The sequence below is a fragment of the Oncorhynchus masou genome, chromosome 28 (genome assembly GCF_036934945.1).
Source record: "Oncorhynchus masou masou isolate Uvic2021 chromosome 28, UVic_Omas_1.1, whole genome shotgun sequence".
Lineage (NCBI taxonomy): Eukaryota > Metazoa > Chordata > Actinopteri > Salmoniformes > Salmonidae > Oncorhynchus > Oncorhynchus masou.
Genome location: NC_088239.1, coordinates 69,466,969 through 69,494,966, shown reverse-complemented (window position 1 = coordinate 69,494,966; position 27,998 = coordinate 69,466,969). Strand labels below are relative to the sequence as shown.

The 27,998-nt window shown below is 42.7% G+C and overlaps 1 protein-coding gene across 2 annotated transcripts in view; it reads right to left on the bottom strand.

Annotated features, from left to right (window-relative positions):
* The window catches only part of LOC135518160 (tetratricopeptide repeat protein 33-like), a 52,672-nt gene that overhangs the window by 4,950 nt on the left and 19,724 nt on the right, over window positions 1–27,998 (bottom strand). Inside the window, exons 3-4 of one of the 2 annotated variants that reach the window (XM_064943084.1) lie at window positions 5,769–5,850; window positions 1,814–1,945 (exon numbers count right to left, since the gene is read on the bottom strand). In XM_064943084.1, the coding sequence (XP_064799156.1) occupies window positions 1,814–1,945; window positions 5,769–5,850 (214 nt within the window). The remainder of the gene's footprint in view (window positions 1–1,813; window positions 1,946–5,768; window positions 5,851–27,998) is intronic. The other variant, XM_064943085.1, reaches the window with a different exon arrangement.

The following is a 27,998-nucleotide window of genomic DNA, read 5'->3' as shown; positions in this document are numbered from 1 at the left end:
TTGTACATTCCTTATCCCATGGGTGGTGAAGATGCATCCTCTTGCACTCTCTCAATCGCCATCTCTCCTGCACACTCTTTCTCCTGGTCTCTCCCTCTCCTGCTTTCTCTCTACCTCCTCTTATTCTTCTCAGGGTCCAAATGAGAACACGAAATGATTGACAGAATGGTGAAGAGATTTTACTAGCCACCATTACAGGACTCGGCAATCACACCTGGACTATTATGGCCTGTATCTGTATGTTAAAAGGATGGGACTTAAGCAACTTTCTGTCTCTCTAATCTCCTCAAATAGCAGTCTTAAAGGAGACCTCAGCTCTTATTAGGCCAACATTCCTGAAATGGACTGGTTTGGTGTGCCCAACTGGAACAAGTATGCAAACAACACTACTGTAAAGGCTAAGTCAAGCGAAACTGTCAAGAAAAAAAAAGGTTTTGACAAATGAACTCTGGCAAGTCAAGACTCATAGGATAAATGGTTTGTATTCACACAGTTATTTCAAAAGCACAGATCTTTCAAAGATGGAATTAGGTCTTCTGTGCTCCTTTCTCTCATTTCAACAACGATCCCCCAACCAAATGACAAAAGCGCCCCTTAGCCTACTTTTGTCATACACTACATATAAAAATGTGATGTTTTATTATAATAGCACATATTCCATTCAGTCAATCAGGGCACTAGGTAAATACATAGAGAAAGAAAGATACATAGGAGGAAGTACAGAGAGAGGGAGAAACAGAACAAGAGAAAACAGGAGATTGAAAATAGTGAGAAATGGACAGAGAGAACAGTGAACAAGAAAAAAAACAAGTGACCAAGAGAGAAATGGACAGAGAGAGAGAGAGAGAGATGGACAGAGAGAGGAGAGAAGGAGAGAGGAGAGAGAGAAGAGAGAGACATGTGTATGTGAAGCCAGAGATCACTGCGCCCGTCTTTGTGCAAACAGGGCGCTACTCAAACATGTCGATGCACACAACGTCCTGAAACGAGACTGAACAAGGCCCTCTAAAAATAGACTGGCATTTTCTCCTCTCCATTATATATGTAAGCGTGTATATATTTGGCGGGCTGTAGCTCAGGTAACTTTCAACACTTCCCATTGTTGTTTTGGGTAAACTTCTGACAGTTAAGTTGCCCTGGGACATTAGAGATGTAGAGATGTACACACAGGGCCATTAGCCATAGGGGTTCTCAGTTCAGCTAGGTGTTTTTTCTCTCCTGTCTAAGAGGCAGAGCAGCAGTCCAACTGTGATCCAGCCAGGTTTCATACAGGTTCAGGCGTGTACTGTGGGACACCTTAAGTGATCTTCCATGCCCCAGGCACTTGGGTGTGCTTTAAAAGAAGAGCAACTTTATCCCAGCGAGACAGGGAAAAGTTAAAAATAAGAGCTCAGGGTAATGACTGACATTTTAGTGTCTGTGGGGATGACAGACAAGCTAGGGCCCCTTCCCTACAGTCTCAGTTCCTAACAGTCTCACCTCCATACAGTAACATGTGAGACACGTACGACTCTGCCACCTGCTAACCTTGTAGTGATGTCAGAGGGAGAAGTGCATTATGCACTAAAATCTTAGTTTTTCTGTTCATGGATCACAAGTTAGGTTACCTGCTTTTCACACTAGAGAGCCAAACCTCGCAGAGCCAATCCTAGCAGAGCCAACCAAGCTGTACCAAGCTGGCCTGATTACACATCCTCCAAAGTTGCTGGAACTGTGCTCAACAGGACCATGTGAAAAGAAAATATCCGAGACAGCACAGTTTGTTTAGGGTTGGCACGACAGAGGTGAAAAATGTGTAGGTGGTAAAACTGACCAGGTCCACCTCACCCAGACTGAGCTGGGCACGGCCTAGTGTCTGCCAGCCCTCCCACCACAGGGGGCGGAGCTTCACGGCCATCTCTGCTGCCTGCACTGCAGGGAACACCTCCTGCAGAATGGTCAGCACCTGCAGAGGTCAAGGGTCAGAGGGCAAGGGTCAAACAGACTCTGCATAAAGGGTCATATTTTGCACCATCACAGAAGTAAACTGTATGTGTGTTGTCTCTGGGATTAGGGGAATAGTCACATTTGCATCCTGAATAAAAATATAATAAAGGACCATTCTATTCAACTTTAGCAACAGATAAATAAACAGATATGGTGACACAGGCAACACAGAGTAACTCACAAAATGGTGAGGATGGTTAACATCACTTATAAGCCAGTCGCACTCCTCCACCATCCCAGCATCAGTGACAGAGATAACTGAGGCCTGTTTGTCAATTCAGCAGTCAGTAGGAAATTAGATCACAGTACCCGGCACCAGAGGACTGATCACTATGCATGTGAAGCCAGTCATCCTCTGACGGATATTCCTTAGTGGCGTGCCTGTGGAAAATGTGCTGGTCGTGACGTTATAGTGCAGTCTTATTGTCTACGTTATGTATTATAATTAGCAATGCCAGACAAACTAGGGGCAGGATCCTGGTAAATAACCTGCTATTACATTACAATGAGGATAGAGTACTGGGAGGTTCAAGGCCATGATAAACAGGGACCTTTAGTGATATACTGCTAATCATCGGTCTCTGAACTGCAGACCACAGGAGCTACCTCAGCACTGTGCTGTACTGAGGTAGAGGACGGAACCAGCATACTGAGACACTGCTTTTGTTTAACCAAGAGAGAAAGGTGACTCAAGAAGTGATTGTTTAAGACATGAGAATAATAAATGTGGTTTATCAGAGATGATATATGTTGAAATGTGTGGGGAAATAACAAACCGTGTTCCAGTCTTTGAACCCCCCCCCCTCATATTCTGTTTTTGACTGTTATTCTAGGGTAAACATTATATTCAACGGACAATAAGTTAGTCCTCAACATTCATGCCTCATGCAGCTTTACAGAAAGACATCAGTGATGACTGAGGTGCAATGGGATCTCACGCCAATCAAAACGCTCAAAGGACAAAGTGACGAACACAGAAGGACTAGACATTCAAAGGAGAGTGTGATGGACAGACACAAAGAGGACAGCGCATGTCATAGAGGCCAATTGAGTTAAAGGGAGGAAGGTGACAAGAGAAAGTGAATGGCAAATGTCTGAGTTGCATCTGTCTCAGTCTTCTGGCGCTGAGAGAGCTGTCTAACGTCTGATAAGAGACTCCTAGAGCTCGCCGTGCAGCACGTGGAGAACGCCCAACTGACAGAGACTGGACTAATGGGGACAGATATTTCTATTGCACCGGTCAGACAGTGTTAAAACTGTGTAATGAAACACATCAGAATATAGTTAATGAGGGAGGGAAATGTCTCCCCTGCTACAGAGCATAGAGTTCTGCGTGTTTGGGACCCCTTTTTATGTGTCCCTTCTAAAACATGACCAATAAAGTTACTTAGCAGCCCAAAATACAGTAGAGTATTTGAGAACTTGGCTAAATGAGGACACGTAATTCAATTCTTCTCAGATTTCATATCATGGTTGATAATGTCAGCCATTAAAAGTGGGGAGGGAAAATGCTGCTTGGAAAGTTTAATATATAATAAAGTTAATTCTGGTACAGATACCATTGGAGAAGTGTGGGGACACGTGGTGTGACTATAGATCACAGTCAGGGATAGCCAACTGCTCTGCTCTATGATTCCCCCCCAATCACATCTCTGTTGGCTAGCTAGCCTAATCTCATTGACACCTGAGTGTCAGGGGAGGGAGGGAAGAAGGAAGATAGGGAGAAAGACCCAGCCAAATCGTGAGAAAACAAAAAGATAATTACCTGACACATTGGAAAGAATTAACCCAAAAACTGAGCAAACTGGAATGCTGTTTGGCCCTAAACAGAGAGTACATAGTGGCAGAATACCTGGCCACTGTGACTGACACAAGGAAAGCTTTGACTAATGTACAGACTCAGTGAGCATGGCCTTGCTATTGAGAGAGGCCTGCCTTCTCAAGAGAAGACTGGCTATGTGCACACTGCCCACAAAATGAGATGGTTCCCACACTGATAGTCCCAGTGGAGCCCAGGTTGGATGGTTTCCACATTGGCAACACCATGCCGACCAAACCATTGTCCTCTGCTCTCACTTTAAAGCAAAGCATTTTGGCAGCTGGGAGAGGGTTAGGTGAGAACTGAGAACATCCTGATGACATGGGATCATGAACACGTCAACATGCACACTGCACACACAATCTTTGACCATCTAGAACAAACCATGTCTATCCTCTACTTACTATCCTTGTATGAAGAGATTCACTTTGAAATCTTTGAAAGACACACTATATTTGTACTGTACCAGCACAGAGAACAAGAAAGAGAAAAAAGGGATCATACAAAATGTTCTGTGTGTAGCAGACACTGTATCTGGCCCCAACTGGCTGTACCTGGCCGGTCCCAAGTGGCCGTGGCCGGTCCCAAGTGGCCGGTCCCAAGTGGCCGTACCCGGTCCCAAGTGGCCGTGGCCGGTCCCAAGTGGCCGTACCCGGTCCCAAGTGGCCGTACCCGGTCCCAAGTGGCCGTGGCCGGTCCCAAGTGGCCGTGGCCGGTCCCAAGTGGCCGTGGCCGGTCCCAACTGGCCGTACCCGGTCCCAAGTGGCCGTACCCGGTCCCAAGTGGCCGTACCCGGTCCCAAGTGGCCGTGGCCGGTCCCAACTGGCCGTACCCGGTCCCAACTGGCCGTACCCGGTCCCAAGTGGCCGTACCCGGTCCCAAGTGGCCGTACCCGGTCCCAAGTGGCCGTGGCCGGTCCCAACTGGCCGTACCCGGTCCCAAGTGGCCGTACCCGGTCCCAAGTGGCCGTACCCGGTCCCAAGTGGCCGTGGCCGGTCCCAACTGGCCGTACCCGGTCCCAAGTGGCCGTACCCGGTCCCAAGTGGCCGTACCCGGTCCCAAGTGGCCGTACCCGGTCCCAAGTGGCCGTACCCGGTCCCAAGTGGCCGTGGCCGGTCCCAACTGGCCGTACCCGGTCCCAACTGGCCGTACCCGGTCCCAAGTGGCCGTACCCGGTCCCAAGTGGCCGTACCCGGTCCCAAGTGGCCGTGGCCGGTCCCAACTGGCCGTACCCGGTCCCAAGTGGCCGTACCCGGTCCCAAGTGGCCGTACCCGGTCCCAAGTGGCCGTACCCGGTCTCAAGTGGCCGTACCCGGTCCCAAGTGGCCGTGGCCGGTCCCAAGTGGCCGTGGCCGGTCCCAACTGGCCGTACCCGGTCCCAACTGGCCGTACCCGGTCCCAAGTGGCCGTACCCGGTCCCAAGTGGCCGTACCCGGTCCCAAGTGGCCGTGGCCGGTCCCAACTGGCCGTACCCGGTCCCAAGTGGCCGTACCCGGTCCCAAGTGGCCGTGGCCGGTCCCAACTGGCCGTACCCGGTCCCAAGTGGCCGTACCCGGTCCCAAGTGGCCGTACCCGGTCCCAAGTGGCCGTACCCGGTCCCAAGTGGCCGTACCCGGTCCCAAGTGGCCGTACCCGGTCCCAAGTGGCCGTACCCGGTCCCAAGTGGCCGTACCCGGTCCCAAGTGGCCGTACCCGGTCCCAAGTGGCCGTACCCGGTCTCAAGTGGCCGTACCCGGTCCCAAGTGGCCGTACCTGGCCCTAACATGCTGGCTGTGGTCTGAGGACTGGAGAGTTGGAGAGCAGGAAGGAAAGCAGGTTAAGTGTCTGAGACCTGCAGTATAGTAATGTACGTCATGTAGTGTACTTCATCTCGTACAGTAGATGCTTAGAAGGGGCAAGAGGAGGAGGGAGAGCAGCAGGAGGAGGAGGATAAGTGGCTGAGAGCTGTAGTATTGTAATGTACCTGGGACTTCATCTCATACAGTAGAGGGTTGTCTGGAGTCAGCTGGATGGCTTCATCCCACCTCTTAATGGCCTCCCAGTGTCTGAGGAGAACACACATAAAACGGTCTTCCATTATCACCGTCAGGGTTACAAACTGTACTCACACACAAACATGTTGCATACAAGCAATCTGGGAAAATCTCAACTACTGTACTGTGGCTATACTAGGCTTACAGAAGACGAGGGAGTACAGGAAAGAGAACATTACAAAGACCACATAAAGCATAGATTCACTGTTTAGCTTAGTGGTGTTGATCTCTCTACGTGCCTCACCTGTTTGATGCCTCACCTGTGTGAGCAGACGGAGCTACATGGAGCCGTGACAAACAGCAGAACATCAGACTCACTGTTGTTTTAAAGTTTTCATAAGAATTATTGTTAAGCGCCTCTGGTTAAGAGTTAAATTACGCAAGGCCATAGTCTGACGTCTGTCTGGGAGGCTGAATGACCCACTACTGACAGACGGATGGACAGACAGACGAGGATCAGCCAACAGACTGATGCTGTAACACAACACCAACGCCCACAGATAGCCTTCGGTTTTATTAACCTTCATTGTGGAATGCAAACACACGCACACACTGTATGAACAGCTTACGGTTGATAGAACATCCAATAAAGTTATGGAATCAGACACTCCCTGTGTGGTTGTCCCTCATCTGGGAATATTACATGTATTATTGAAGGGATTGTTAGCTTATTAAATACCATATGATATCAGTGGTAATCTATGGCTCAATATGAGTTACTTCAGCTATATTTATTGTCTGCTGTAGTGTCCATGTGGCTATCAAGTGGGATCCCGAGTGGCACAGCAGTCACTACATCTCAGTGCTTGAGGCGTCACTCACTACAGACACCCTGGTTCATATCCATGATGTATCACAACTGGCCGTTATTGGGAGTCCCATAGGTCGGCGCACAATTGGCCCAGCATCGTCCGGGTTCGGCCGGTGTAGGCAGTCACTGCAAATAAGATTGTTCTTAATTGACTTGCCTAGTTAAATGAAGGTTAAATCAAAAAATACATTCAAATCAACCTGTCTTCTTCGTCACCCGTCAGGTGGAGTGGCAGGTAGCCTAGTGGTTAGAGCATTGGACTAGTAACCAGCGGGTAGCCTCGTGGTTAGAGCATTGGACTAGTAACCAGCAGGTAGCCAAGTGGTTAGAGCATTGGACTAGTAACCAGCAGGTAGCCTCGTGGTTAGAGCATTGGACTAGTAACCAGCAGGTAGCCTAGTGGTTAGAGCATTGGACTAGCAACCAGCCTCGTGGTTAGAGCATTGGACTAGTAACCAAAAGGTTGCAAGATCGAATCCCCGAGCTGACATGGTAAAAATCTGTCATTCTGCCCCTGAACAAGGCAGTTAACTCACTGTTCCTAGGCCGTCGTTGAAAATACAAATTTGTTCTTAACCGACTTGCCTGGTTAAATAAAGATTTTTAAAAATGAACTAGGACTCTGAAAGGAAATGGTTCTTGCAATTGTGTTGACTACCATCGGCTGTTTTTCCAAAGTGATTCAAGTTTTTCCACTGTGATTGATACATTTTTCGAGGTTCTCTTTTGAACCTGCTTAGAAACACTGGATGTGCATATGTATCCAAGCAAGCAGCACATGTCCCAAGTCCCTTCTCTATTCTAGCCACAGAAAACATACCCAGAGGTAGTGTAGTGTACAGGACTGAAATAAGCCTATGACCCCCCCCCCCTCCACAGCAGGGCCAATGGATGTATTTATATCCTGCCTGTTTGGCCCTGTCCGGGGGAATCATCAGATGGGGCCACAGTGTCTCTTGACCCCTCCTGTCTCAGCCTCCAGTGTTTGTGTCGGGGGGCTAGGGTCAGTCTGTTATATCTGGAGTACTTCTCCCGTCTTATCCGGTGCCCTGTGAGAATTTAAGTATGCTCTCTCTAATTCTCTTTCTTTCTCTCTCTCGGAGGACCTGAGCCCTAGGACCATGCCTCAGGATTACCTGGCATGATGACTCCTTGCTATCCCCAGTCCACCTGGCTGTGCTGCTGCTCCAGTTTCAACTGTTCTGCCTGCGACTATGGAACCCTGAACTGTTCACCGGAAGTGCTACCTGTCCCAGACCTGCTGTTTTCAACTCTCTCGAGACAGCAGGAGCGGTAGAGATACTCTTAATGATCGGCTATGAAAAGCAAACTGACATTTACTCCTGAGGTGCTGACTTGCTGCACCCTTGACAACTACTGTGATTATTATTATTTGACCATGCTGGTAATTTATGAACATTTGAACATCTTGGCCATGTTCTGTTATATAATCTCCACCCGGCACAGCCAGAAGAGAACTGGCCACCCCTCATTGCCTGGTTCCTCTCTAGGTTTTGGCCTTTCTAAGGAGTTTTTCCTAGCCACCGTGCTTCTACACCTGCATTGCTTGCTGTTTTAGGCTGGGTTTCTGTACAGCAATTTGAGATATCAGCTGATGTAAGAAGGGCTTTATAAATACATTTGATTTGGATTTGATGTACACACAGACTGCACAGTCTACCTGGCCTCAGTGGCCTAGGCCTTCCCGAGGAGTGAGGACATCTGTCTGTCTGGACATCTGTACGTCTCTGTGTCCCATCTGAGTAGCAGGAGCAATGTGGTTGCTTACCAGCTTTACTCAAGCATTCTGCAAAAACATAATTATAAATTGCCAATTCAAACTTTGGTAATTGGTATTGGAGTGTATAAAAGCCAACCGTATTGTCTCCGAGCTTGTTTCCTGCAGACTAAGTACACACCATAATGTTTTGTAAGGTCAGGCTAATAAGCTCTCCCTGTCTCACGTATGTCAATATTAATAATAATTTAGTTAACACTAGTGATGGGGTGGAGGGGGCAATAGATAGTGACATATCAATATTATATTTGAAGTATATAGATAGTGAGTTAAAAAGTCTGAAAACACGTTATTTCCCTGACTGATCAAAATGTTTTCCCATGCTCTTGGTCTTCTCTCTGCAGCAGACATAGTGAGCAACAGGTTTGGAATATCAAATTGCAATAAAATCACAGTATCGAATCGCAATAAATATCGTATCGGCACCGAAGGATCGTGATAATATATTGTGATGTCCCTGACAATTTCCAGCACTAGATAATACCATACAGACATATCCAAACAAAAGGATTACATCTAATACCTATAAGCATACCTCTGCCGTGAGTAACTCCGGTTATGGACTAAGATGTCAATCATGACGGGCTAAGATGTGATGATCAAATGGGATCAAACCACACCAACTCGACTAGCCATATGTACTTCAGGAAGAACGCAATAAGCTGAACTAGGCCATTATGTGAAAATGTCATATTCGAATGATGTTAATACCTGCTGTGCTTATTATTGCAACACACAAACACGTACCCATGACGTCAGCGAAAAACAAATAGGGCGTTAAAGTGTAAACTCAGAAGATGATGTACCTGAAAATGTTTTATATTATTGTTTACCCAAAGTCAGTGTGACTGAGTGAGTGATTTAGTCCGAAACAGCAAAAGGGGAAGTTAAGCTCATAGAATTTGTGTGCAGGATTTAAAATCAGATCTATTTTCTTCTGGCTGACTCACCCAGATGGCCATACAATCGCGCACACGAGTGTGGAAACTACAAAAGGCCTCCGCTCACAAACATGTAGTTAGCTAAAAACAGGGAGATGTCCAATTACATCAGGGGGATCGAACCGTCATTAATGAGAGGCTGACATCAGGGTCAATGTGTTTAGAGGTGGGGGAAAACCCTAAACCATATCCCTTCCCGGCCAGATTCAGGGTCCAGTTCATTAGGCACCAAACCAGAAATTGGACTGAAACGGAGAGGCCTACGTGGACTTACCGTGCCAATGAGGTCATCATTGTAAATAATAATTTGTTCTTAATTGACTTAACTGTATAAAAATAAAAGGTGGGGAAAAAATCTGTTGCGAAACATTTTAAAACTGATTCCCTGCAAATGGCCACCGGACTATTACATTGACCCCCCCCAATTTGTTTTGCACACTGCTGCTACTCTGTTTATTATCTATCAATTTATCACTTCCCCCTACCTACATTTACAAATGACCTCTAACCTGTACCCCCGCACACTGACTCAGTAACGGCACCCCCTGTATATAGCCTCGTTATTGTTATGTTAGTGTTACTTCTTACTATTTTTTACTTCAGTTTATTTGGTAAATATTTTCTTAACTGTTCTTGAATTGCACTGTTGGTTAAGGGCTTGTAAGTAAGCATTTCATGGTAAGGTCTACACTTGTTGTATTCGGCGCATGTGACAAATAAAGTTGGATTTGCATGCCCTCATGAATAGCACCGCCAAACCCCTGGCCAGCTACACTGAACCAGGGAAATCAAGAGAAATTGTTTCCTAAGCAGAATCCAGTTACTTCTGACTAACCATCTTTCTACACTTGGTCACCCCTGGCAACATGCGTCTGTTAAAGTAAGAGGAGCAATATCAACTAACGTCAGATATATGGGCATTCATTGGCTGAAAGGTAAATTGTTATATACAAAAGGTCACATACTGTACAAGCACGATGGCAGACATGACGTATTTCATATCTAGCCTAATATGTGTGATCATGTGAGTCGAATCAAATTCGAAACCCATTATAAGTTTGATAGTTATATTTGAGCTGGACATAATATAAAAAATATATATATATTTAACCTTTATTTAACTAGGCAAGTCAGTTAAGAACAAATTCTTATTTACAACGACGGCCTAAGCCGGATGACGCTGGGCCAATTGTGCACCGCCTTATGGGACTCCCAATCAAGGCCGGATGTGATACAGCCTGGATTCGAACCAGGGACTGTAATGACGCCTCTTGCACTGAGAATCAACTGATTATTCAATTTCAGTGACTAATGACTAACGAGTCAAATTGGATGTCTTCATCATGTCATTGAAAACTCCTTAAAATGACAAAAAAAATAAGTTATTTTTTATTATTTCACCTTTATTTAACCAGGTGGCCAGATGAGAACAAGTTCTCATTTACAACTGCGACCTGGCCAAGATAAAGCAAAGCAGTGTGACAAACAACAACAGAGTTACACATGGAATAAACAAACGTACAGTTAACAACACAGTCTACATACAGTGTGTGCAAATGAAGTCAGATTGAGGTAAGGTAATAATAAGGCCTTAGTGGCAAAATAATTACAATTCCGCAAATAAACACTGGAGTGATAGATGTGCAAAAGATGAATGTGCAAGTAGAGATACTGGAGTACAAAGGAGCAAAGACATGCAGTTCAAATGGCTGCATGACTAAATTACAGGGTAATTCTGTATGCAGTCGGTCTACTATATAACCAATGTACACACGATGACAAAAAGCATTGAGGTTGAATATAGCTCAGCATCTGACTCAGCATTGAGTACACCAACTTCTGAATATCTTATTACAATTAAATGATGAAAAACAGTGTTGAGAGCTGCATGTGTTACTATCATCATCTCACTTAAGGACAACTATGGAGCAGAGAACAGAATGATACACTGACATAGCGGTCTAGTAATTACTATGTATATGCGTCCCAAATGGCACTCTATTCACTATATAGTACACTACATTTGACCAGAGCCCTATGGGCCCTCATTAGTAAAAAGGGTGCCATTTCAGACAGCCGTTGACTGTCAGCTCCCTCCAGCTAAACACTTATGCGGTTGAAGACAAAGAACGATTGATCATATTCATTTCTCTGGCATGGATAAAAAGCTTAGGAATATCTGATGCTGAAAGTCTGATGAAAGACGAACTCGGGGGGAGAGAGGGAGGGAGGGAGAGAGAGGGAGAGAGGGAGGGAGGGAGAGATAGGGAGAGAGGGAGAGATAGGGAGAGATAGAAAGAGAGCGAGAAAGAGTGAGAGAACGCGCAAGAAAGAGAGGATGGGTGGGTTGGAGAGTTTGGATATTCCAGAGCACGTCTTTAACCCATTCACATCCTCTAACTATATTTTGTACAATATCAAAATGTGCCATAGAACAAATTCTGTTTGCTGTAAATACATGACATTTGGTGCAAAAATGTTTGCACAAACCACATGGAAATTTAACAATTGTCATTGTGTATCATACTTCATGTTAAGTTTTGGATTTTGAGAAAATGTGAAATAAATCATTCATCATATGTATTTTGAAATACATTTCAGAATAAAAATGGTTTAAAAAGGATATAGTATTGCTACTTGACCTGTTCTAAGCACAAATACGACAAATATATGATTCAACTCATTGTACTTGTGAACTACAGCCGTTTCTGTACCGCACTATATTTAGTCTCTGGACTCAACGGGTACATTTCAAGAATCAAGTCATGTTCAAATAATCAGATCAGGGTCCGTATCCAAAGAGCATCTCAGAGTTAGTCATAGGAATCCTGTTAAAACCAGTTTTAACACACAAAAAACTCCCAGCTCAGAGTAGGTTTTAAGACACTGCCCAGACGAACTCTGAGCCAGGAGTAAAATCAACTCAAATATGACTCATAAAAATGTAATCTCAGCTGGTAATCACGATGATACTCATTGCCATTGTTGCAAATAATGGGGAGTTAACAATCACAATGAGGCATCGCCATCTGTGAATTCTATACGTAACACGCTTCAGACAAACACGGTCAATGTGACTGTACATGAAACATTGCAGTGGTAAAATGTTTTGCACCAAAAACCGATCTCCCTGAACAAAAACGGGGAGAGACCTACCTGCATTTGTCCAATTGAAAATCTCGTTTGCTTTTTCCGTTTGGAGTAAAAATTATTTTGTTGCAAAATTACACCCGAGGCATCAAGTCACATGCCGATAATTCTGCATACAATTTCGCATTCAACCGTTTGAGTGGCATATATTTTTTATCGAACACAATCAAAGTTAACATAAGCCCTAGATGTCTTCAATTGCCCAACTTATAGGCATGCCCAATTTAGACATATTTTAACATGTTGCGGCGCTCCAAATTGATAACATGATTTAGGTAATTAAATAATAGAAATAAAAACTTAGTGGTTTTAACGACTATACTGCTTAGCTAACAATGACGTGAACAATCAAGTAAATAAACGTTGGTTAGTTTGTTAGCAAGTTCAATGTATGAGTAGCCAACTAACCATACGGTACATACTGCTGTAATGCTATGCAATAGGACAGCGTAGCTAACAAATTGTCAGCCAACATAACACGTAAAGTCATTTATTATTTAAAAAGTTATAACTTTATTACATTGCTCAACATTTTAACATTTGTCATAATTAAAATAGTACTTTGAAATAAATAAAATAGTACCTTGAATTTGTATTCTGGTGTGACATTACAATTAATATTATAAAAAAGGTTGAATTATCCTCAAATAGACAAAACAAATATTTGTATTCATATTGTTTAGTTACTTCAGTCCTTAAATCAGTAATCAAATTCTGGAATTTCCAGAAACAAAAAACACAATTTCCATGTATAATGATAACCAAAATGTAATAGTGAGACACTTGGTTCAGGGAAACTTGCTAGATGATCAGAGAAATTAGTCAAAGCTTTTCTTTTAGGCTATTTACAGAAAAAGTCATCATGGATGCTTTGCTAGCAATAGACAACAAGAAATCCCCAAGGGCCGACCAATTGGATCCAAGTCTGCTTAAGTGTGCAGCGCCCATCATTGTTAGTTCAAAACCCACATTTATTATTTAACCTCTTGATGCTCTGGGGGCGCTATTTCATTTTTGGATGAAAAACGTTCCCGTTTTAAACAAGATATTTTGTCACAAAAAGATGCTCGACTATGCATATAATTGATAGCTTTCGAAAGAAAACACTCTGACGTGTCCAGAACTACCAAGATATTTTCTGTGCGTGCCCTAGAACGTGAGCTTCAGGCAAAACCAAGATGAGACGGCATCCAGGAAATGAGCAGGATTTTTGAGGCTCCGTTTTCCATTGTCTCCTTATATGGCTGTGAATGCGAGAGGAGTAAGTCTGCCCTTTCTGTCATTTCCCCAAGGTGTCTGCAGCATTGTGACGTATTTGTAGGCAGATCATTGGAAGATTGACCGTAAGAGACCACATTTACCAGGTGTCCGCCCGGTGTCATGCGCCGAAATTGGTGCGCAAAAGTCAGCTGCAAGTATTTTTCCATGGGATTCAGAGAGGAAAGCAAGCTTCCACGAACGATATATCAATGGAGAGATATGTGAAAAAACACCTTGAGGATTGATTCCAAACAACGTTTGCCATGTTTCGGTCGATATTATGGAGTTAATTCGGAAAAAGTTTGACGTTGTAGGTGACTGAATTTTCGGTTCGTTTCGGTAGCCGGATGCGATGCACAAAACGGAACGATTTCTCCTACACACAGACGCTTTCAGGAAAAACTGCGCATTTGGTATGTAACTGAGAGTCTCCTCATTGAAAACATCCGAAGCTCTTCAAAGGTAAATGATTTTATTTATTTGGTTATCTGGTTTTTGTGAAAATGTTGCGTGCTAAATGCTACTCAAAATGCTAAGCTAGCTTTGCATACTCTTACACAAATTAGTCAATTTCTATGGTTCAAAAGCATTTTTTGAAAATCTGAGATGACAGTGTTGTTAAGAAAAGGCTAAGCTTGAGAGCAGACGCATTATTTTCATTTTATTTGCGATTTTCAGAAATCGTTAACGTTGCGTTATGCTAATGAGCCTGAGGCTTTAGTCACGATCCCGGATCCGGGATGGGGAGTTTCAAGCTTTATCAGGAAATATTCTAAAAGTATGGAAATCATCTTGTGTTGCCTCTTCATAAGGACGGGGACAGTAGAGATCTTAATCATTATCGCCCCCATTTCAAGGCTTCCTTTTCTAGCGAAGATTCTCGAATCCTTGGTAAATGTATAACTTTGCTCTTTATTTATCTGAGAAATATATTTTGAATGTAAACCAATCTGGGTTTAGGCCTGGGCATAGTACTATTACAGCAACAACTTTAGTTGTTAATGATCCAGTCAATGCTTTAGACACTCATTAAATGGGCGGCTTTGTTTGTGGACCTGTTGATCATGCTATTTTATTGAATGAGTTGTCCTTGATAAGCCTGAGCTCTGACACCTGCTCATGGTTTCACGATTATCTTAGTGACAGAACTCAAGTCATCATGATTGATGAGGTTAAGTCTAAATTTCTTGAAGTAGATAAAGGTGTACAACAGGGGATGATTTCAGGATCGGTTCTCTTCACTATTTATATAAACACTATTGGTCAATCTGTTAAAAATGGTAAACTTCATTTATATTCAGATGATACTATCATGTATCCTATTGCCCTGACTGTTGTTCTGTGTCAAAATGACAGTAAGATTTAATACCTATACAGGAATCCCTTGCTGATTTAAAACATGTGCTTAATACAGGCAAAACAAAATACATGTTTATTTTAAACTCTTGTAAGAATGTTTCAGATGAACTACATGTTCACTCATTAGATGATTCTCCAATATAATGTGTTCCTGCATATAAATACTGAGGCATTTGGATTGATGTGGATTTGACGTTTAGAAAACAGAGATGAGCTGGTTAAGAAGCTAAGATTTAAAGTTGTCGTTTTCTACAGAAACAGATTGTGACTTTCTCTCAGCAATGGGAAACAGATTATTCAATTAACATTTTTATCTGTCCTTGAATACGGTGACATTATTTTTCAAAGTGCAGCTGCAAATACTCTTTGGATGCCATCTACCGGAGTGCCCTTCGTTTTGTTACAGGTGACAGTTTTGATATTCATCATTGCATCCTGTATCAAAAGGTTGGCTAGACTTCGGTAAAGACCCATAGATCTATACATTACTCCCATTTTGTTTACAAGGCCCTATTTTATAAACTTATCTAACTTTTCTGTTGAAATATAGACACCCAAGTTGTCAATAAGGTATTGTTTGACATCATGGAAAAAAACAAAGGGGCATCATGTCAACTACCCAGGTCTAGATTAATTATGGATTGATCATATCGAAATATCATAAAATTATTTTAACAAGTCCAAAGCAATTGCATGCGGAGCAGGAACCATGGATTCGCTACATTTTTCAATTATCAAGACACCTGCTGGTAACTCTTAACTGGTTAGGACATCTCATGAGGTGTCTTAAATATCTGTCGACAAGGTGGGACTCTTATGAATAAAGAGGCTTCATGCAAAGCTTTTATTTTTACCCTTAAGAGGAGGAGTAAAATGTCTATATTCTCACCACTTATGAACAATTTTCTACTCCGAGACACTTTGTGGATACGGGCCCAGATCTTAAAAATGTTTGGTGTATATATACAGTCCCTTGAACTTTGCGACCTTTTGCCACATTTCAGGCTTCAAACATAAAGATATAAAACTGTATTTTTTTGTGAAGAATCAACAACAAGTGGGACACAAGGAACACACCAGGCAGGTCCGAGATACTGTTGTGAAGAAGTTTAAAGCCGGATTTGGATACAAAAAGATTTCCCAAGCTTTAAACATCCCAAGGAGCACTGTGCAAGCGATAATATTGAAATGGAAGGAGTATAAGACCAATGCAAATCTACCAAGACCTGGCCGTCCCTCTAAACTTTCAGCTCATACAAGGAGAAGACTGATCAGAGATGCAGCCAAGAGGCCCATGATCACTCTGGATGAACTGCAGAGATCTACAGCTGAGGTGGGAGACTGTCCATAGGACAACAATCAGTCGTATATTGCACAAATCTGGCCTTTATGGAAGAGTGGCAAGAAGAAAGCCATTTCTTAAAGATATCAATAAAAAGTGTTGTTTAAAGTTTGCCACAAGCCACCTGGGAGACAGACACACCAAACATGTGGAAGAAGGTGCTCTGGTCAGATGAAACCAAAATTGAACTTTTTGGCAACAATGCAAAACGTTATGTTTGGCGTAAAAGCAACACAGCCCATCACCCATCCCCACTGTCAAACATGGTGGTGGTAGCATCATGGTTTGGGCCTGCTTTTCTTCAGCAGGGACAGGGAAGATGGTTAAAATTGATGGGAAGATGGATGGAGCCAAATACAGGACCATTCTGGAAGAAAACTTGATGGAGTCTGCAAAAGACCTGAGACTGGGACGGAGATTTGTCTTCCAACAAGACAATGATCCAAAACATAAAGCAAAATCTACAATGGAATGGTTCAAAAATAAACATATCCAGGTGTCAGACTGGCCAAGTCAAAGTCCAGACCTGAATCCAATCGAGAATCTGTGGAAAGAACTGAAAACTGCTGTTCACAAATGCTCTCCATCCAACCTCACTGATCTCGAGCTGTTTTGCAAGGAGGAATGGGAAAAAATCTCAGTCTCTCGATGTGCAAAACTGATAGAGACATACCCCAAGCGACTTACAGCTGTAATCGCAGCAAAAGGTGGCGCTACAAAGTATTAACTTAAGGGGGCTGAATAATTTTGCACGCCCAATTTTTCAGTTTTTGATTTGTTAAAAATGTTTGAAATATCCAATAAATGTCGTTCCACCTCATGATTGTGTCCCACTTGTTGTTGATTCTTCCCAAAAAAATACAGTTTTATATCTTTATGTTTGAAGCCTGAAATGTGGCAAAAGGTCGCAAAGTTCAAGGGGGCCGAATACTTTCGCAAGGCACTGTATATAAATAAAAGGAATGAACACACACACACAAAGAGTATATATGCATTATAAGCAAATCATATGCATGTCAATGGAGACAAGTCATTTCACAGCGTTTTTCCCTTTTCTCATATTAAACATGTTCAGATCTGAATAACTGTTGGTATACACTGAGTGTACAAAACATTAGGAAAACCTGCTCTTTCCATGACACAGTTTTCACCAGGATTCACCTGGTCAGTCTATGATCCCTTATTGATGTAACTTTTTAAATCCACTTCAAATCAGTGTAGATGAAGAGAAGACAGGTTAAAATAAGGATTTTTAAGCCTTAAGACAGTTTAGATATGGATTGTGTATGTGTGCTATTCAGAGGGTGAATGGCCAAGACAAAATATTTAAGTGCCTTTGAACGGGGTATGGTATTTGGGTGCCAGTCACACCCATTTGAGTGTGACATGAAACTAACGCTGCTGGGTTTTTCACACTCAACAGTTTCCTGTGTGTATCAAGTATGGTCCACCACCCAAAGGACATCCAGCCAACTTGACAACTGTGGGAAGCACTGGAGTCAACATCGGCCAGCATCCCTGTGTAACGCTTGACACCTTGTAGAGTCTATCCCCGACAAATTGAGGCTGTCCTGGGGGGAAAAGGCGGTGCAACGTAACAGTAGGAAGGTGTTCCTAATGTTTTGTACACTGTGTATTATTGCCTTGACTGACATATAAAAACAATATCTACAAATCCACACACATCCCTAGAGCACATGCAGTATAAGCTAATTCAATGGAGAGTGAGTCATATTATTGTTTTTTCTCTGATCTTAAACATGTTAAGATATTGATCATTGTTTGGATGGACACACACATACATACATACATACATACATACATACATACATACATACATACATATATACACACACACACACACACACACACATAAATACACACACATATATACATATACACACACACATATATATATATATACATATACATATATACACATATATAAGAAAACCACTCACTCACAATCACACACACTCCTAGAGTGTATTACGCAGTATAATCAATGGAGAGTGAGGCATGCTACAGAATTCTCCCTCTTTCTCTCCCTCTCACAAGCACACGTGTGACATACCACAGACATACAGTACAAACATGCAGGTGAGCATGGATATGTCATGGTAGGGTGGGGTATGCAAAATGGGTCATCTTTGAGCCCTTTCTGACCCCTTCTACCATGGGCAAACATGCATGGAAGGTTTCGTTCAAATCAAAAAGGGTACAGTCAAAAAGTGATTCAATTAATCTAGAACCCACACTTACTGATAATATACAGCTGGCTGGGTTTTCTATGCATCAGGCAGGACAGAACAGCTACACCTGGTAAGACGAGGGGTGGGGGTGTGTGTCTATTTGTCAATAACAGCTGGTGTGCGATGTCTAATATTAAAGAAGTCTCGAGGTATTGCTCGCTTGAGGTAGAGTACCATATGATAAGCTGTGAACTACACTATCTACCAAGATAACTATAGATACAAATGTTCATAGCCGTCTATTTTATACCTCAAACCAATGCAGGCACCAAGACCGCACTCAAAGAGCTGTACAAGGCCATAAGCAAACAAGAAAATGCTCATCCAGAAGTGGCGCTCCTAGTGGCCGGGGACTTTAATGCAGGCAAACTTAAATCCTTTTGACTTAATTTCTACCAGCATGTCACATGTGCAACCAGAAGGAAAACACTTCTAGACCACCATTACTCTACACACAGAGACACATACAAAGTTCTCCCTCAACCTCCATTTGGCAAATTGACCATAGTTCTATCCTCCTGATTCCTGCCTGTGCTCCCGAGTGGTGCAGTGGTCTAAGGCACTGCATCTCAGGGCAAGAGGCATCACTACAGTTCCTGGTTCGGATCCAGGCTGTATCACATAAGGCCGTGATTGGGAGTCCCATAGGGTGTCCGGGTTCGGCTGTTATTGTAAATACGGATTTGTTCTGAACTGACTTGGCTAGTTAAATAAAAAGGTAACATTTAATACATAAAAAAATAAATACAGTGCCTTGCGAAAGTATTCGGCCCCCTTGAACTTTGCGACCTTTTGCCACATTTCAGGCTTCAAACATAAAGATATAAAACTGTATTTTTTTGTGAAGAATCAACAACAAGTGGGACACAATCATGAAGTGGAACGACATTTATTGGATATTTCAAACTTTTTTAACAAATCAAAAACTGAAAAATTGGGCGTGCAAAATTATTCAGCCCCTTTAAGTTAATACTTTGTAGCGCCACCTTTTGCTGCGATTACAGCTGTATGTCGCTTGGGGTATGTCTATCAGTTTTGCACATCGAGAGACTGACATTTTTTCCCATTCCTCCTTGCAAAACAGCTCGAGCTCAGTGAGGTTGGATGGAGAGCATTTGTGAACAGCAGTTTTCAGTTCTTTCCACAGACTCTCGATTGGATTCAGGTCTGGACTTTGACTTGGCCATTCTAACACCTGGATATGTTTATTTTTGAACCATTCCATTGTAGATTTTGCTTTATGTTTTGGATCATTGTCTTGTTGGAAGACAAATCTCCGTCCCAGTCTCAGGTCTTTTGCAGACTCCATCAGGTTTTCTTCCAGAATGGTCCTGTATTTGGCTCCATCCATCTTCCCATCAATTTTAACCATCTTCCCTGTCCCTGCTGAAGAAAAGCAGGCCCAAACCATGATGCTGCCACCACCATGTTTGACAGTGGGGATGGTGTGTACAGGGTGATGAGCTGTGTTGCTTTTACGCCAAACATAACATTTTGCATTGTTGCCAAAAAGTTCAATTTTGGTTTCATCTGACCAGAGCACCTTCTTCCACATGTTTGGTGTCTCCCCCAAGTGGCTTGTGGCAAACTTTAAACAACACTTTTTATGGATATCTTTAAGAAATGGCTTTCTTCTTGCCACTCTTCCATAAAGGCCAGATTTGTGCAATATACGACTGATTGTTGTCCTATGGACAGTCTCCCATCTCAGCTGTAGATCTCTGCAGTTCATCCAGAGTGATCATGGGCCTCTTGGCTGCATCTCTGATCAGTCTTCTCCTTGTATGAGCTGAAAGTTTAGAGGGACGGCCAGGTCTTGGTAGATTTGCAGTGGTCTGATACTCCTTCCATTTCAATATTATCGCTTGCACAGTGCTCCTTGGGATGTTTAAAGCTTGGGAAATCTTTTTTTATCCAAATCCGGCTTTAAACTTCTTCACAACAGTATCTCGGACCTGCCTGGTGTGTTCCTTGTTCTTCATGATGCTCTCTGCGCTTTTAAACGGACCTCTGAGACTATCACAGTGCAGGTGCATTTATACGGAGACTTGATTACACACAGGTGGATTGTATTTATCATCATTAGTCATTTAGGTCAACATTGGATCATTCAGAGATCCTCGCTGAACTTCTGGAGAGAGTTTGCTGCACTGAAAGTAAAGGGGCTGAATAATTTTGCACGCCCAATTTTTCAGTTTTTGATTTGTTAAACGTTTGAAATATCCAATAAATGTCGTTCCACTTCATGATTGTGTCCCACTTGTTGTCGATTCTTCACAAAAAAATACAGTTTTATATCTTTATGTTTGAAGCCTGAAATGTGGCAAAAGGTCGCAAAGTTCAAGGGGGCCGAATACTTTCGCAAGGCACTGTATGTGCAGATAGAAAAACTGGAGTGCAGAAGAGCAGAAAAACAAAAACAAATATGGGGATGAGGAATGTAGTTGGTTGGTTGGGCTATTTACAGATGGGTTGTGTACAGCTGCAGCGATCAGTAAGCTGCTCTGACAGCCGACGCTTAAAGTTAGCGAGGGAAATAAAATCAGTGATTTTTGCAATACGTTCCAGTCATTAGCAGCAGACAACTGGAAGGGAAAGGTGGCCAAAAGGTGTTGGCTTTTTGGGATGACCAGTGAAATATACCTGCCAGAAAGTGTGCTACAGCGAGTGTTACCATGGTGACCAGTGAGCTGAGATAATGCGGTGCGTTACCTAGAAGAGACTTGTAGATGACCTGGAGCAAGTGGGTTTGGCGACGAGTATGAAGCGAGGGCCATCCAACGAGTGCATACAGGTCGCAGTGATGGGTAGTATATGGGGCTTTGGTGACAAAACGGATGGCACTGTGATAGACTGCATCCAATTTTGCTGAGATTCTTCAAAGTAGCCACCCTTTGCCTTGACAGCTTTGCGCTCTCTTGGCATTCTCTCAACAAACTTCATTAGCATAATGCATTTGTGACATGGTAGGGTTGGTATACAGAAGATGGTCTTTCACCAAATAGGGCTAAGTCCATATTATGGCAAGAACAGCTCATTTATTTTTATTTTTTAGAAACGACAGTCCATCGTCCCGGTAAGACATGAAGGTCATTCAATATTGTCATAACCTGTTCGGACCACACTCCTACAAGAGACATCTTTCACACCCGCCAGAGGGGGAGAGATCGAGAGGTATGAGGTGGGGGGTTTATGACACCTCCCGCCCATTGAACTTCTTAAAGACAGCAGACAAAATCCTTTGTCCTCTCAGAATGGAGGAATGGAATGTGTGCTGGGCCTACGTAGAACCTACCTTAAAACAGTAACATGCAATAAATGGACTTTGTGACAATATGTTTCCTCAGCCAAAATGGTAGTAATGACCATAGATGGAATATGAAAATGACGGTCGTTTTTGTAATGTTATTAAAAGTTAAATGACGACGTTACAACAAAAACATTGTAACTTGAAGAGTTTCAAAATATGCACCTGCTGTTTGCATACTGTAAGTTGTGTGGAAAATATCCAGATCAAAAGAGAATGTTTTCGTAAAGGTGAAGTTAGTTGTCTAAATTGGATCTGAGTCAAATCCAGACCTTGCCTCTTAACTAGTTACACCCAGAGAACTTTCCCTAAAGGCCGAAACGGCCATTTCTGACCCGAGGTTATAAAACACGCAAGTTAAGAATTAACATTATGACTAGGGACCCGAGCTGCAGCCAAGGTTCGATTAGTCGTAACCCCAAAACGCAACACGAGGTTGAAGACGACAAAGGAACCTTTTAACAATCTATGCTACAGATGAGTAGCTGTGTCTAAGAGGGTGAATTCAAGCAGGACCACCCGGATATTCTCTCCAAGGAATCGTGTGTCTACACTGCTTTCATTCCCACGCTGGAACCACCTATATGGCTGATTTGCCATCCTCAGAACATTTCAGAACAAGGGCGAGGAAACAGACTACTAAGAGAAAGGACACTGACACCATGTGGACACTCAGAGAGTTACACCCGGTAACAACAGAAGAGTCGCCATCAGAGTAGAAGTCGAAACTCGCTCCACGCGGAGACACCCCAGCGGAGACCTTCAACACGTAATTACATAATTATATTCTGACCCATAAGACTGGCAGTTCGGGGCAAGGTTAGGGTTAAAATAAGCATAGTTTACAAATGTACCCAGGTGTGCTTTTCTCTTGTGCACTCTCTTTTGAAATTCCCATTTTGTGTAACACATGTCATATTGTGTTGGCCCGCTAGGGACCCATTTCAGTGCACTAAGTTCTAATCAATAGCCTAGACTATGTGTATCTTATATTATCAGTTTAGCTTGTAAGTAAATAAATAATCAACTCAATTGGTGTGATACGGATTTATTTAGTGAGACTCGGGTTTGTGCAGATTCCAGGATTATGCAACGTTCAGAATGAGACTGAGAGGAAATTAATTAATTAATTAGCGACTGTTGTAAAATCGATATTCTGATATTCGTTGAATTCATTTGGGAAATAGAAACTCAATAAAACCAAACTTTACTATGGTGCCCCTAATCATGAAATTATAAACAGTTAATCAGTCGATGAACAGCAGTTGTCACAATCAACACACCATGACAATATGGAACAGTTCAAAAACTGCAGTCGCAAAAACTGCAGTCGCAAAAACCATCAAGAGCGATGATGAAAATGGCTCATGAGGACTGCCACAGGAATGGAAGACCCAGAGTTACCTCTGCTGTGGGAGAATAAGTTCATTAGAATTTCCAGCCTCAGAAATTGCAGCCCAAATAAATGCTTCAAAGTGTTCAAGTAACAGACACTTCAACATCAACTGTTCAAGCAGACTGCATGAATCAGGCCTTCATGGTCGAAATGCTGCAAAGAAACCACTACTAAAGGACACCAATAAGAAGAAGAGACTTGCTTGGGCAAAGAAACACGAGCAATGGACATTGGACCGGTGGAAATCAGTCCTTTGGTCTGATGAGGCCAAATTAGAGATGTTTGGTTCCAACCGCTGTGTCTTTGTGAGACGCAGAGGAGGTGAACGGATGATCTCCGCATATTTAAAAAATATATACATTTTACCTTTATTTAACCAGGTAGGCTAGTTGAGAACAAGTTCTCATTTGCAACAGCAACCTGGCCAAGATAAAGTAAAGCAGTTTGACACATACAATCAATAATACAGTAGAGAAATGTATATACAGCATGTGCAAATGAGGTAGGATAAGAGAGGTAAGACAATAAATAGGCCAATGTGGCAAAGTAATTACAATATAGCAATTAAACACTGGAATGGTAGGATGTACAGAAGATGAATGTGCAAGTAGAGATACTGGGGTGAAGGAGCAAGATAAATAAATAAATAAATACAATATGGGGATGAGGTAGATTGGATGGGCTATTTACAGATGAGCTATGTACAGGGGCAGTGATCTGTGAGCTGCTCTGACAGCTGTGCTTAAAACTAGTGACGGTGGTAAGAGTCTCCAGCTTCAGAGATGTTTGCAGTTTGTTCCAGTCATTCGCAGCAGAGAACTGGAAGGAGAGGTGGCCAAAGGAAGAATTGGCTTTGGGGGTGACCAGTGAGATATACCTGCTGGAGTGCGTGCTGCTATGGTGACCAGTGAGCTGAGATAAGGCGGGGCATTACCTAGAAGAGACTTGTAGATGACCCTAAGCCAGTGGGTTTGGCGACGAGAATGAAGTGAGGGCCATCCAACGAGAGCATACAGGTCGCATCGGTGGGTTAGTATATGGGGCTTTGGTGACAAAACGGATGGCACTGTGATAGACTACTCAACAAATTCGATTCAGAGTGTTGGAGGCTATTTTGTAAATGACATCGCCGAAGTTGAGAATCGGTAGGATGGTCAGTTTTACGAGGGTGTTTGGCAGCTTGAGTGAAGGATGTTTTGTTGCGAAATACGAAGCCGGTTCTAGATTTAATTTTTGGATAGGAGTGGTTTCATGTGAGTCTGGAAGGAGAGTTTACAGTCTAACCAAATCACATTGTAGGATGCAATGTGATTTTACAATGTGATTTGGATATAGATTATTTTTTCCCCCTACTATGTTATTGACTTGTTTATTGTTTACTTTGTGTGTAACTCTGTGTTGCTGTCTGTTCACACTGCTATGCTTTATCTTTGCAAGGTCGCAGTTGCAAATGAGAACTTGTTCTCAACTTGCCTACCTGGTTAAATAAAGGTGAAAAAAATAAAAGACACCTACCCACACACTCAATCAAACAGACTCCAACCTCTCCACAATGGCCAAGACCAGAGAGCTGTGTAAGGACATCAGATATAAAATTGTAGACCTCCACAAGGCTGGGATGGGCTACAGGACAATAGGCAAGCAGCTTGCTGAGAAGGCAACAACTGTTGGCGCAATTATTAGAAAATGGAAGAAGTTCAAGATGACGGTCAATCACCCTCGGTCTGGGGCTCCATGCATAATCTCACCTCGTGGGGCATCAATGATCATGAGGAAGGTGAGGGATCAGCCCAGGACTATACGGCAGGACCTGGTCAATGACCTGAAGAGAGCTGGGACCACAGTCTCAAAGAAAAACATTAGTAACACACTATGCCGTCATGGATTAAAATCCTGCAGCGCACGCAAGGTCCCCCTGCTCAAGCCAGCGCATGTCCAGGCCCGTCTGAAGTGTGCCAATGACCATCTGGATGATCCACAGGAGGAATGGGAGAAGGACATGTGGTCTGATGAGACAAAAATATAGCTTTTTGGTCTAAACTCCACTCGCCGTGTTTGGAGGAAGAAGAAGGATGAGTACAACCCCAAGAACACCATCCCAACCGTGAAGCACGGAGGTGGAAACATCATTCTTCGGGGATGCTTTTCTGCAAAGGGGAGAGGACGACTGCACCTTATTGAGGGGAGGATGGATGGGGCCATGTATCGCGAGATCTTGGCCTACAACCTCCTTCCCTCAGTAAGAGCATTGAAGATGGGTCGTGGCTGGGTCTTCCGGGATGACAACGACCCGAAACACACAGCCAGGGCAACTAAGGATTGGCTCCGTAAGAAGCATCTCAAGGTCCTGGAGTGGCCTAGCCAGTCTCCAGACCTGAACCCAATAGAAAATATTTGAGGGAGCTGTAAGTTCGTACTGCCCAGCGATAGCCCCGAAACCTGAAGGATCTGGAGAAGGTCTGTATGGAGGAATGGGCCAAAATCCCTGCTGCAGTGTGTGCAAACCTGGTCAAGAACTACAGGAAATGTATGATCTCGAATTGCAAACTAAGGTTTCTGTACCAAATATTAAGTTCTGCTTTTCTGATGTATCAAATACTTATGTCATGCAGTAAAACGCAAATTAATTACTTAAAGATCATACAATGTGATTTTCTGGATTTTTGTTTTAGATTCCGTCTCTCACAGTTGAAGTGTACCTATGATAAAAATGACAGACCTCTACATGCTTTGTAAGTAGGGAAAACCTGCAAAATCGGCAGTGTATCAAATACTTGTTCTCCCCAATGTATATATTTTTTTGTAAAGCCTTTATTACAGCAAAGAATGCAATTTCCCGAAATTGAACGGTTTTGTCCTATTTATTGTTTATGCTAATTATTCAATGATGGCTTTGATATTTAAATTTAAAATAAAAACTTGATTGCATTTCACATCATGAATGTCTAGTATGCTGTGTGATGACATGAACGAATGAATGATTGACACAGTAGCCTATATATTGACATATAGGCCTAAGTAAGTTACGGTATTAACACTAAACAGCACGCGCTCTTAGGCCTACAGCTCAATGGTGGTTATTCAAGGCTGCTATACTAAGCCTACTAATGACAATGACATTACTTACTAGAATGATGATCACAATAATAACAATTAGAAGATCAAGGAAAAAGGAGGGTTATTATTATAAATATATTTTTCAAAGTGTAAAGTTTATTACATCATAGAAAAGATTAATACAGCCCAATTAGTCAAATTGTTGTGTACGGCTTGGTGCTCACGGAATCAGTAGTTTATCAAACAAACACTCAAACAGGCAACAGAAGCAGGATCTGTGTTATTTCTGTAGTTATATATGGATGATTTCTAAAAGCCAGGCACATTTAACAGTTAGGCCGTTGATTATAGACCAAATTAAGTTGGTTTCCGCTCTCCTCACGTTTTTTAGACCATTACGGAAAGGTCTGTTTTCTCGTCTCACAACCCTACCTAACCCAACACCAATATGCCTGTTAACTTTGTTATTATACTCATAGCAACATTTATTTGATTTAACAAGGCAAGTGGTTTAAGAACAAATTCTTATTTACAATGGCGGCCTACCCCATGCAGAACCTAACACGGACGACGCGGGGTCAATTGTGTGCTGCCCTTGGAGACTCCCAATCACGGCCGGTATTGATACAGCCTGGAATCGAACCAGGGTCTGTAGTGATGGCACTGCATCTCAGTGCTTGAGGCAATTCAACAGCGCACTGATGTGTTTCAAAACCACAGACAGCTACCCTTATCCAACGCGAGACAAAGCGCATGTGTTATCATTGTAGGCTATAGCCTTAAAATAAATTTAAATAATAAAAGGCCTAAATAATTCATTTTTCGTTCCTTCTTAGGCTCCCTGTCGATTTAGATTGTTTATATGCTGTTTAATATGACATGTTGCCTATTTGAAATGATGAGCGCGCCTTCATGTTTATTAAAATACTAAATCACATGTAATAAAAAATCTAAATTATTGTCACCTTTTTTCAGCATCTAGCACTCTCCTCTTGCAATGATAACGACACAGCCTTTTTCTAAAATGTTTTACGAGTTGGAGATCTTCGACCATTTTACCACCAGTAAAATCTTTGAAATTGTTGCATGTTGTGTTTATATATTTTTGTTCAGTATATATATATATTCAAGCATCAATGTGTACATATAATTAATTCCGTTTTTGGACTGAATTGTATGCAGCAACTGGAGATTGCCCCTTTAACAAGGGTGACCAAGACCAGTGGAAGCAAAATAGCTCTAGAACGTCAAAAGATCCACCATCATATGGATCTATGAGGTACTTTCTGCATATGTTTCTGTTTTTTGACGCAAACCCCACTACCGGTGTGTGTGGCCAAAGAGATCCATCTTCATGTCATCTGACCACAAAAATCAACATTTTGCAATAGCCACCACAGTCTCCAGACTTTCACCTAATTTAAAACCTGTGGTTTGAATTGAAGAGGGCAGACAATAAGTGCAGAGTAAGGATATCAAGGATCTGG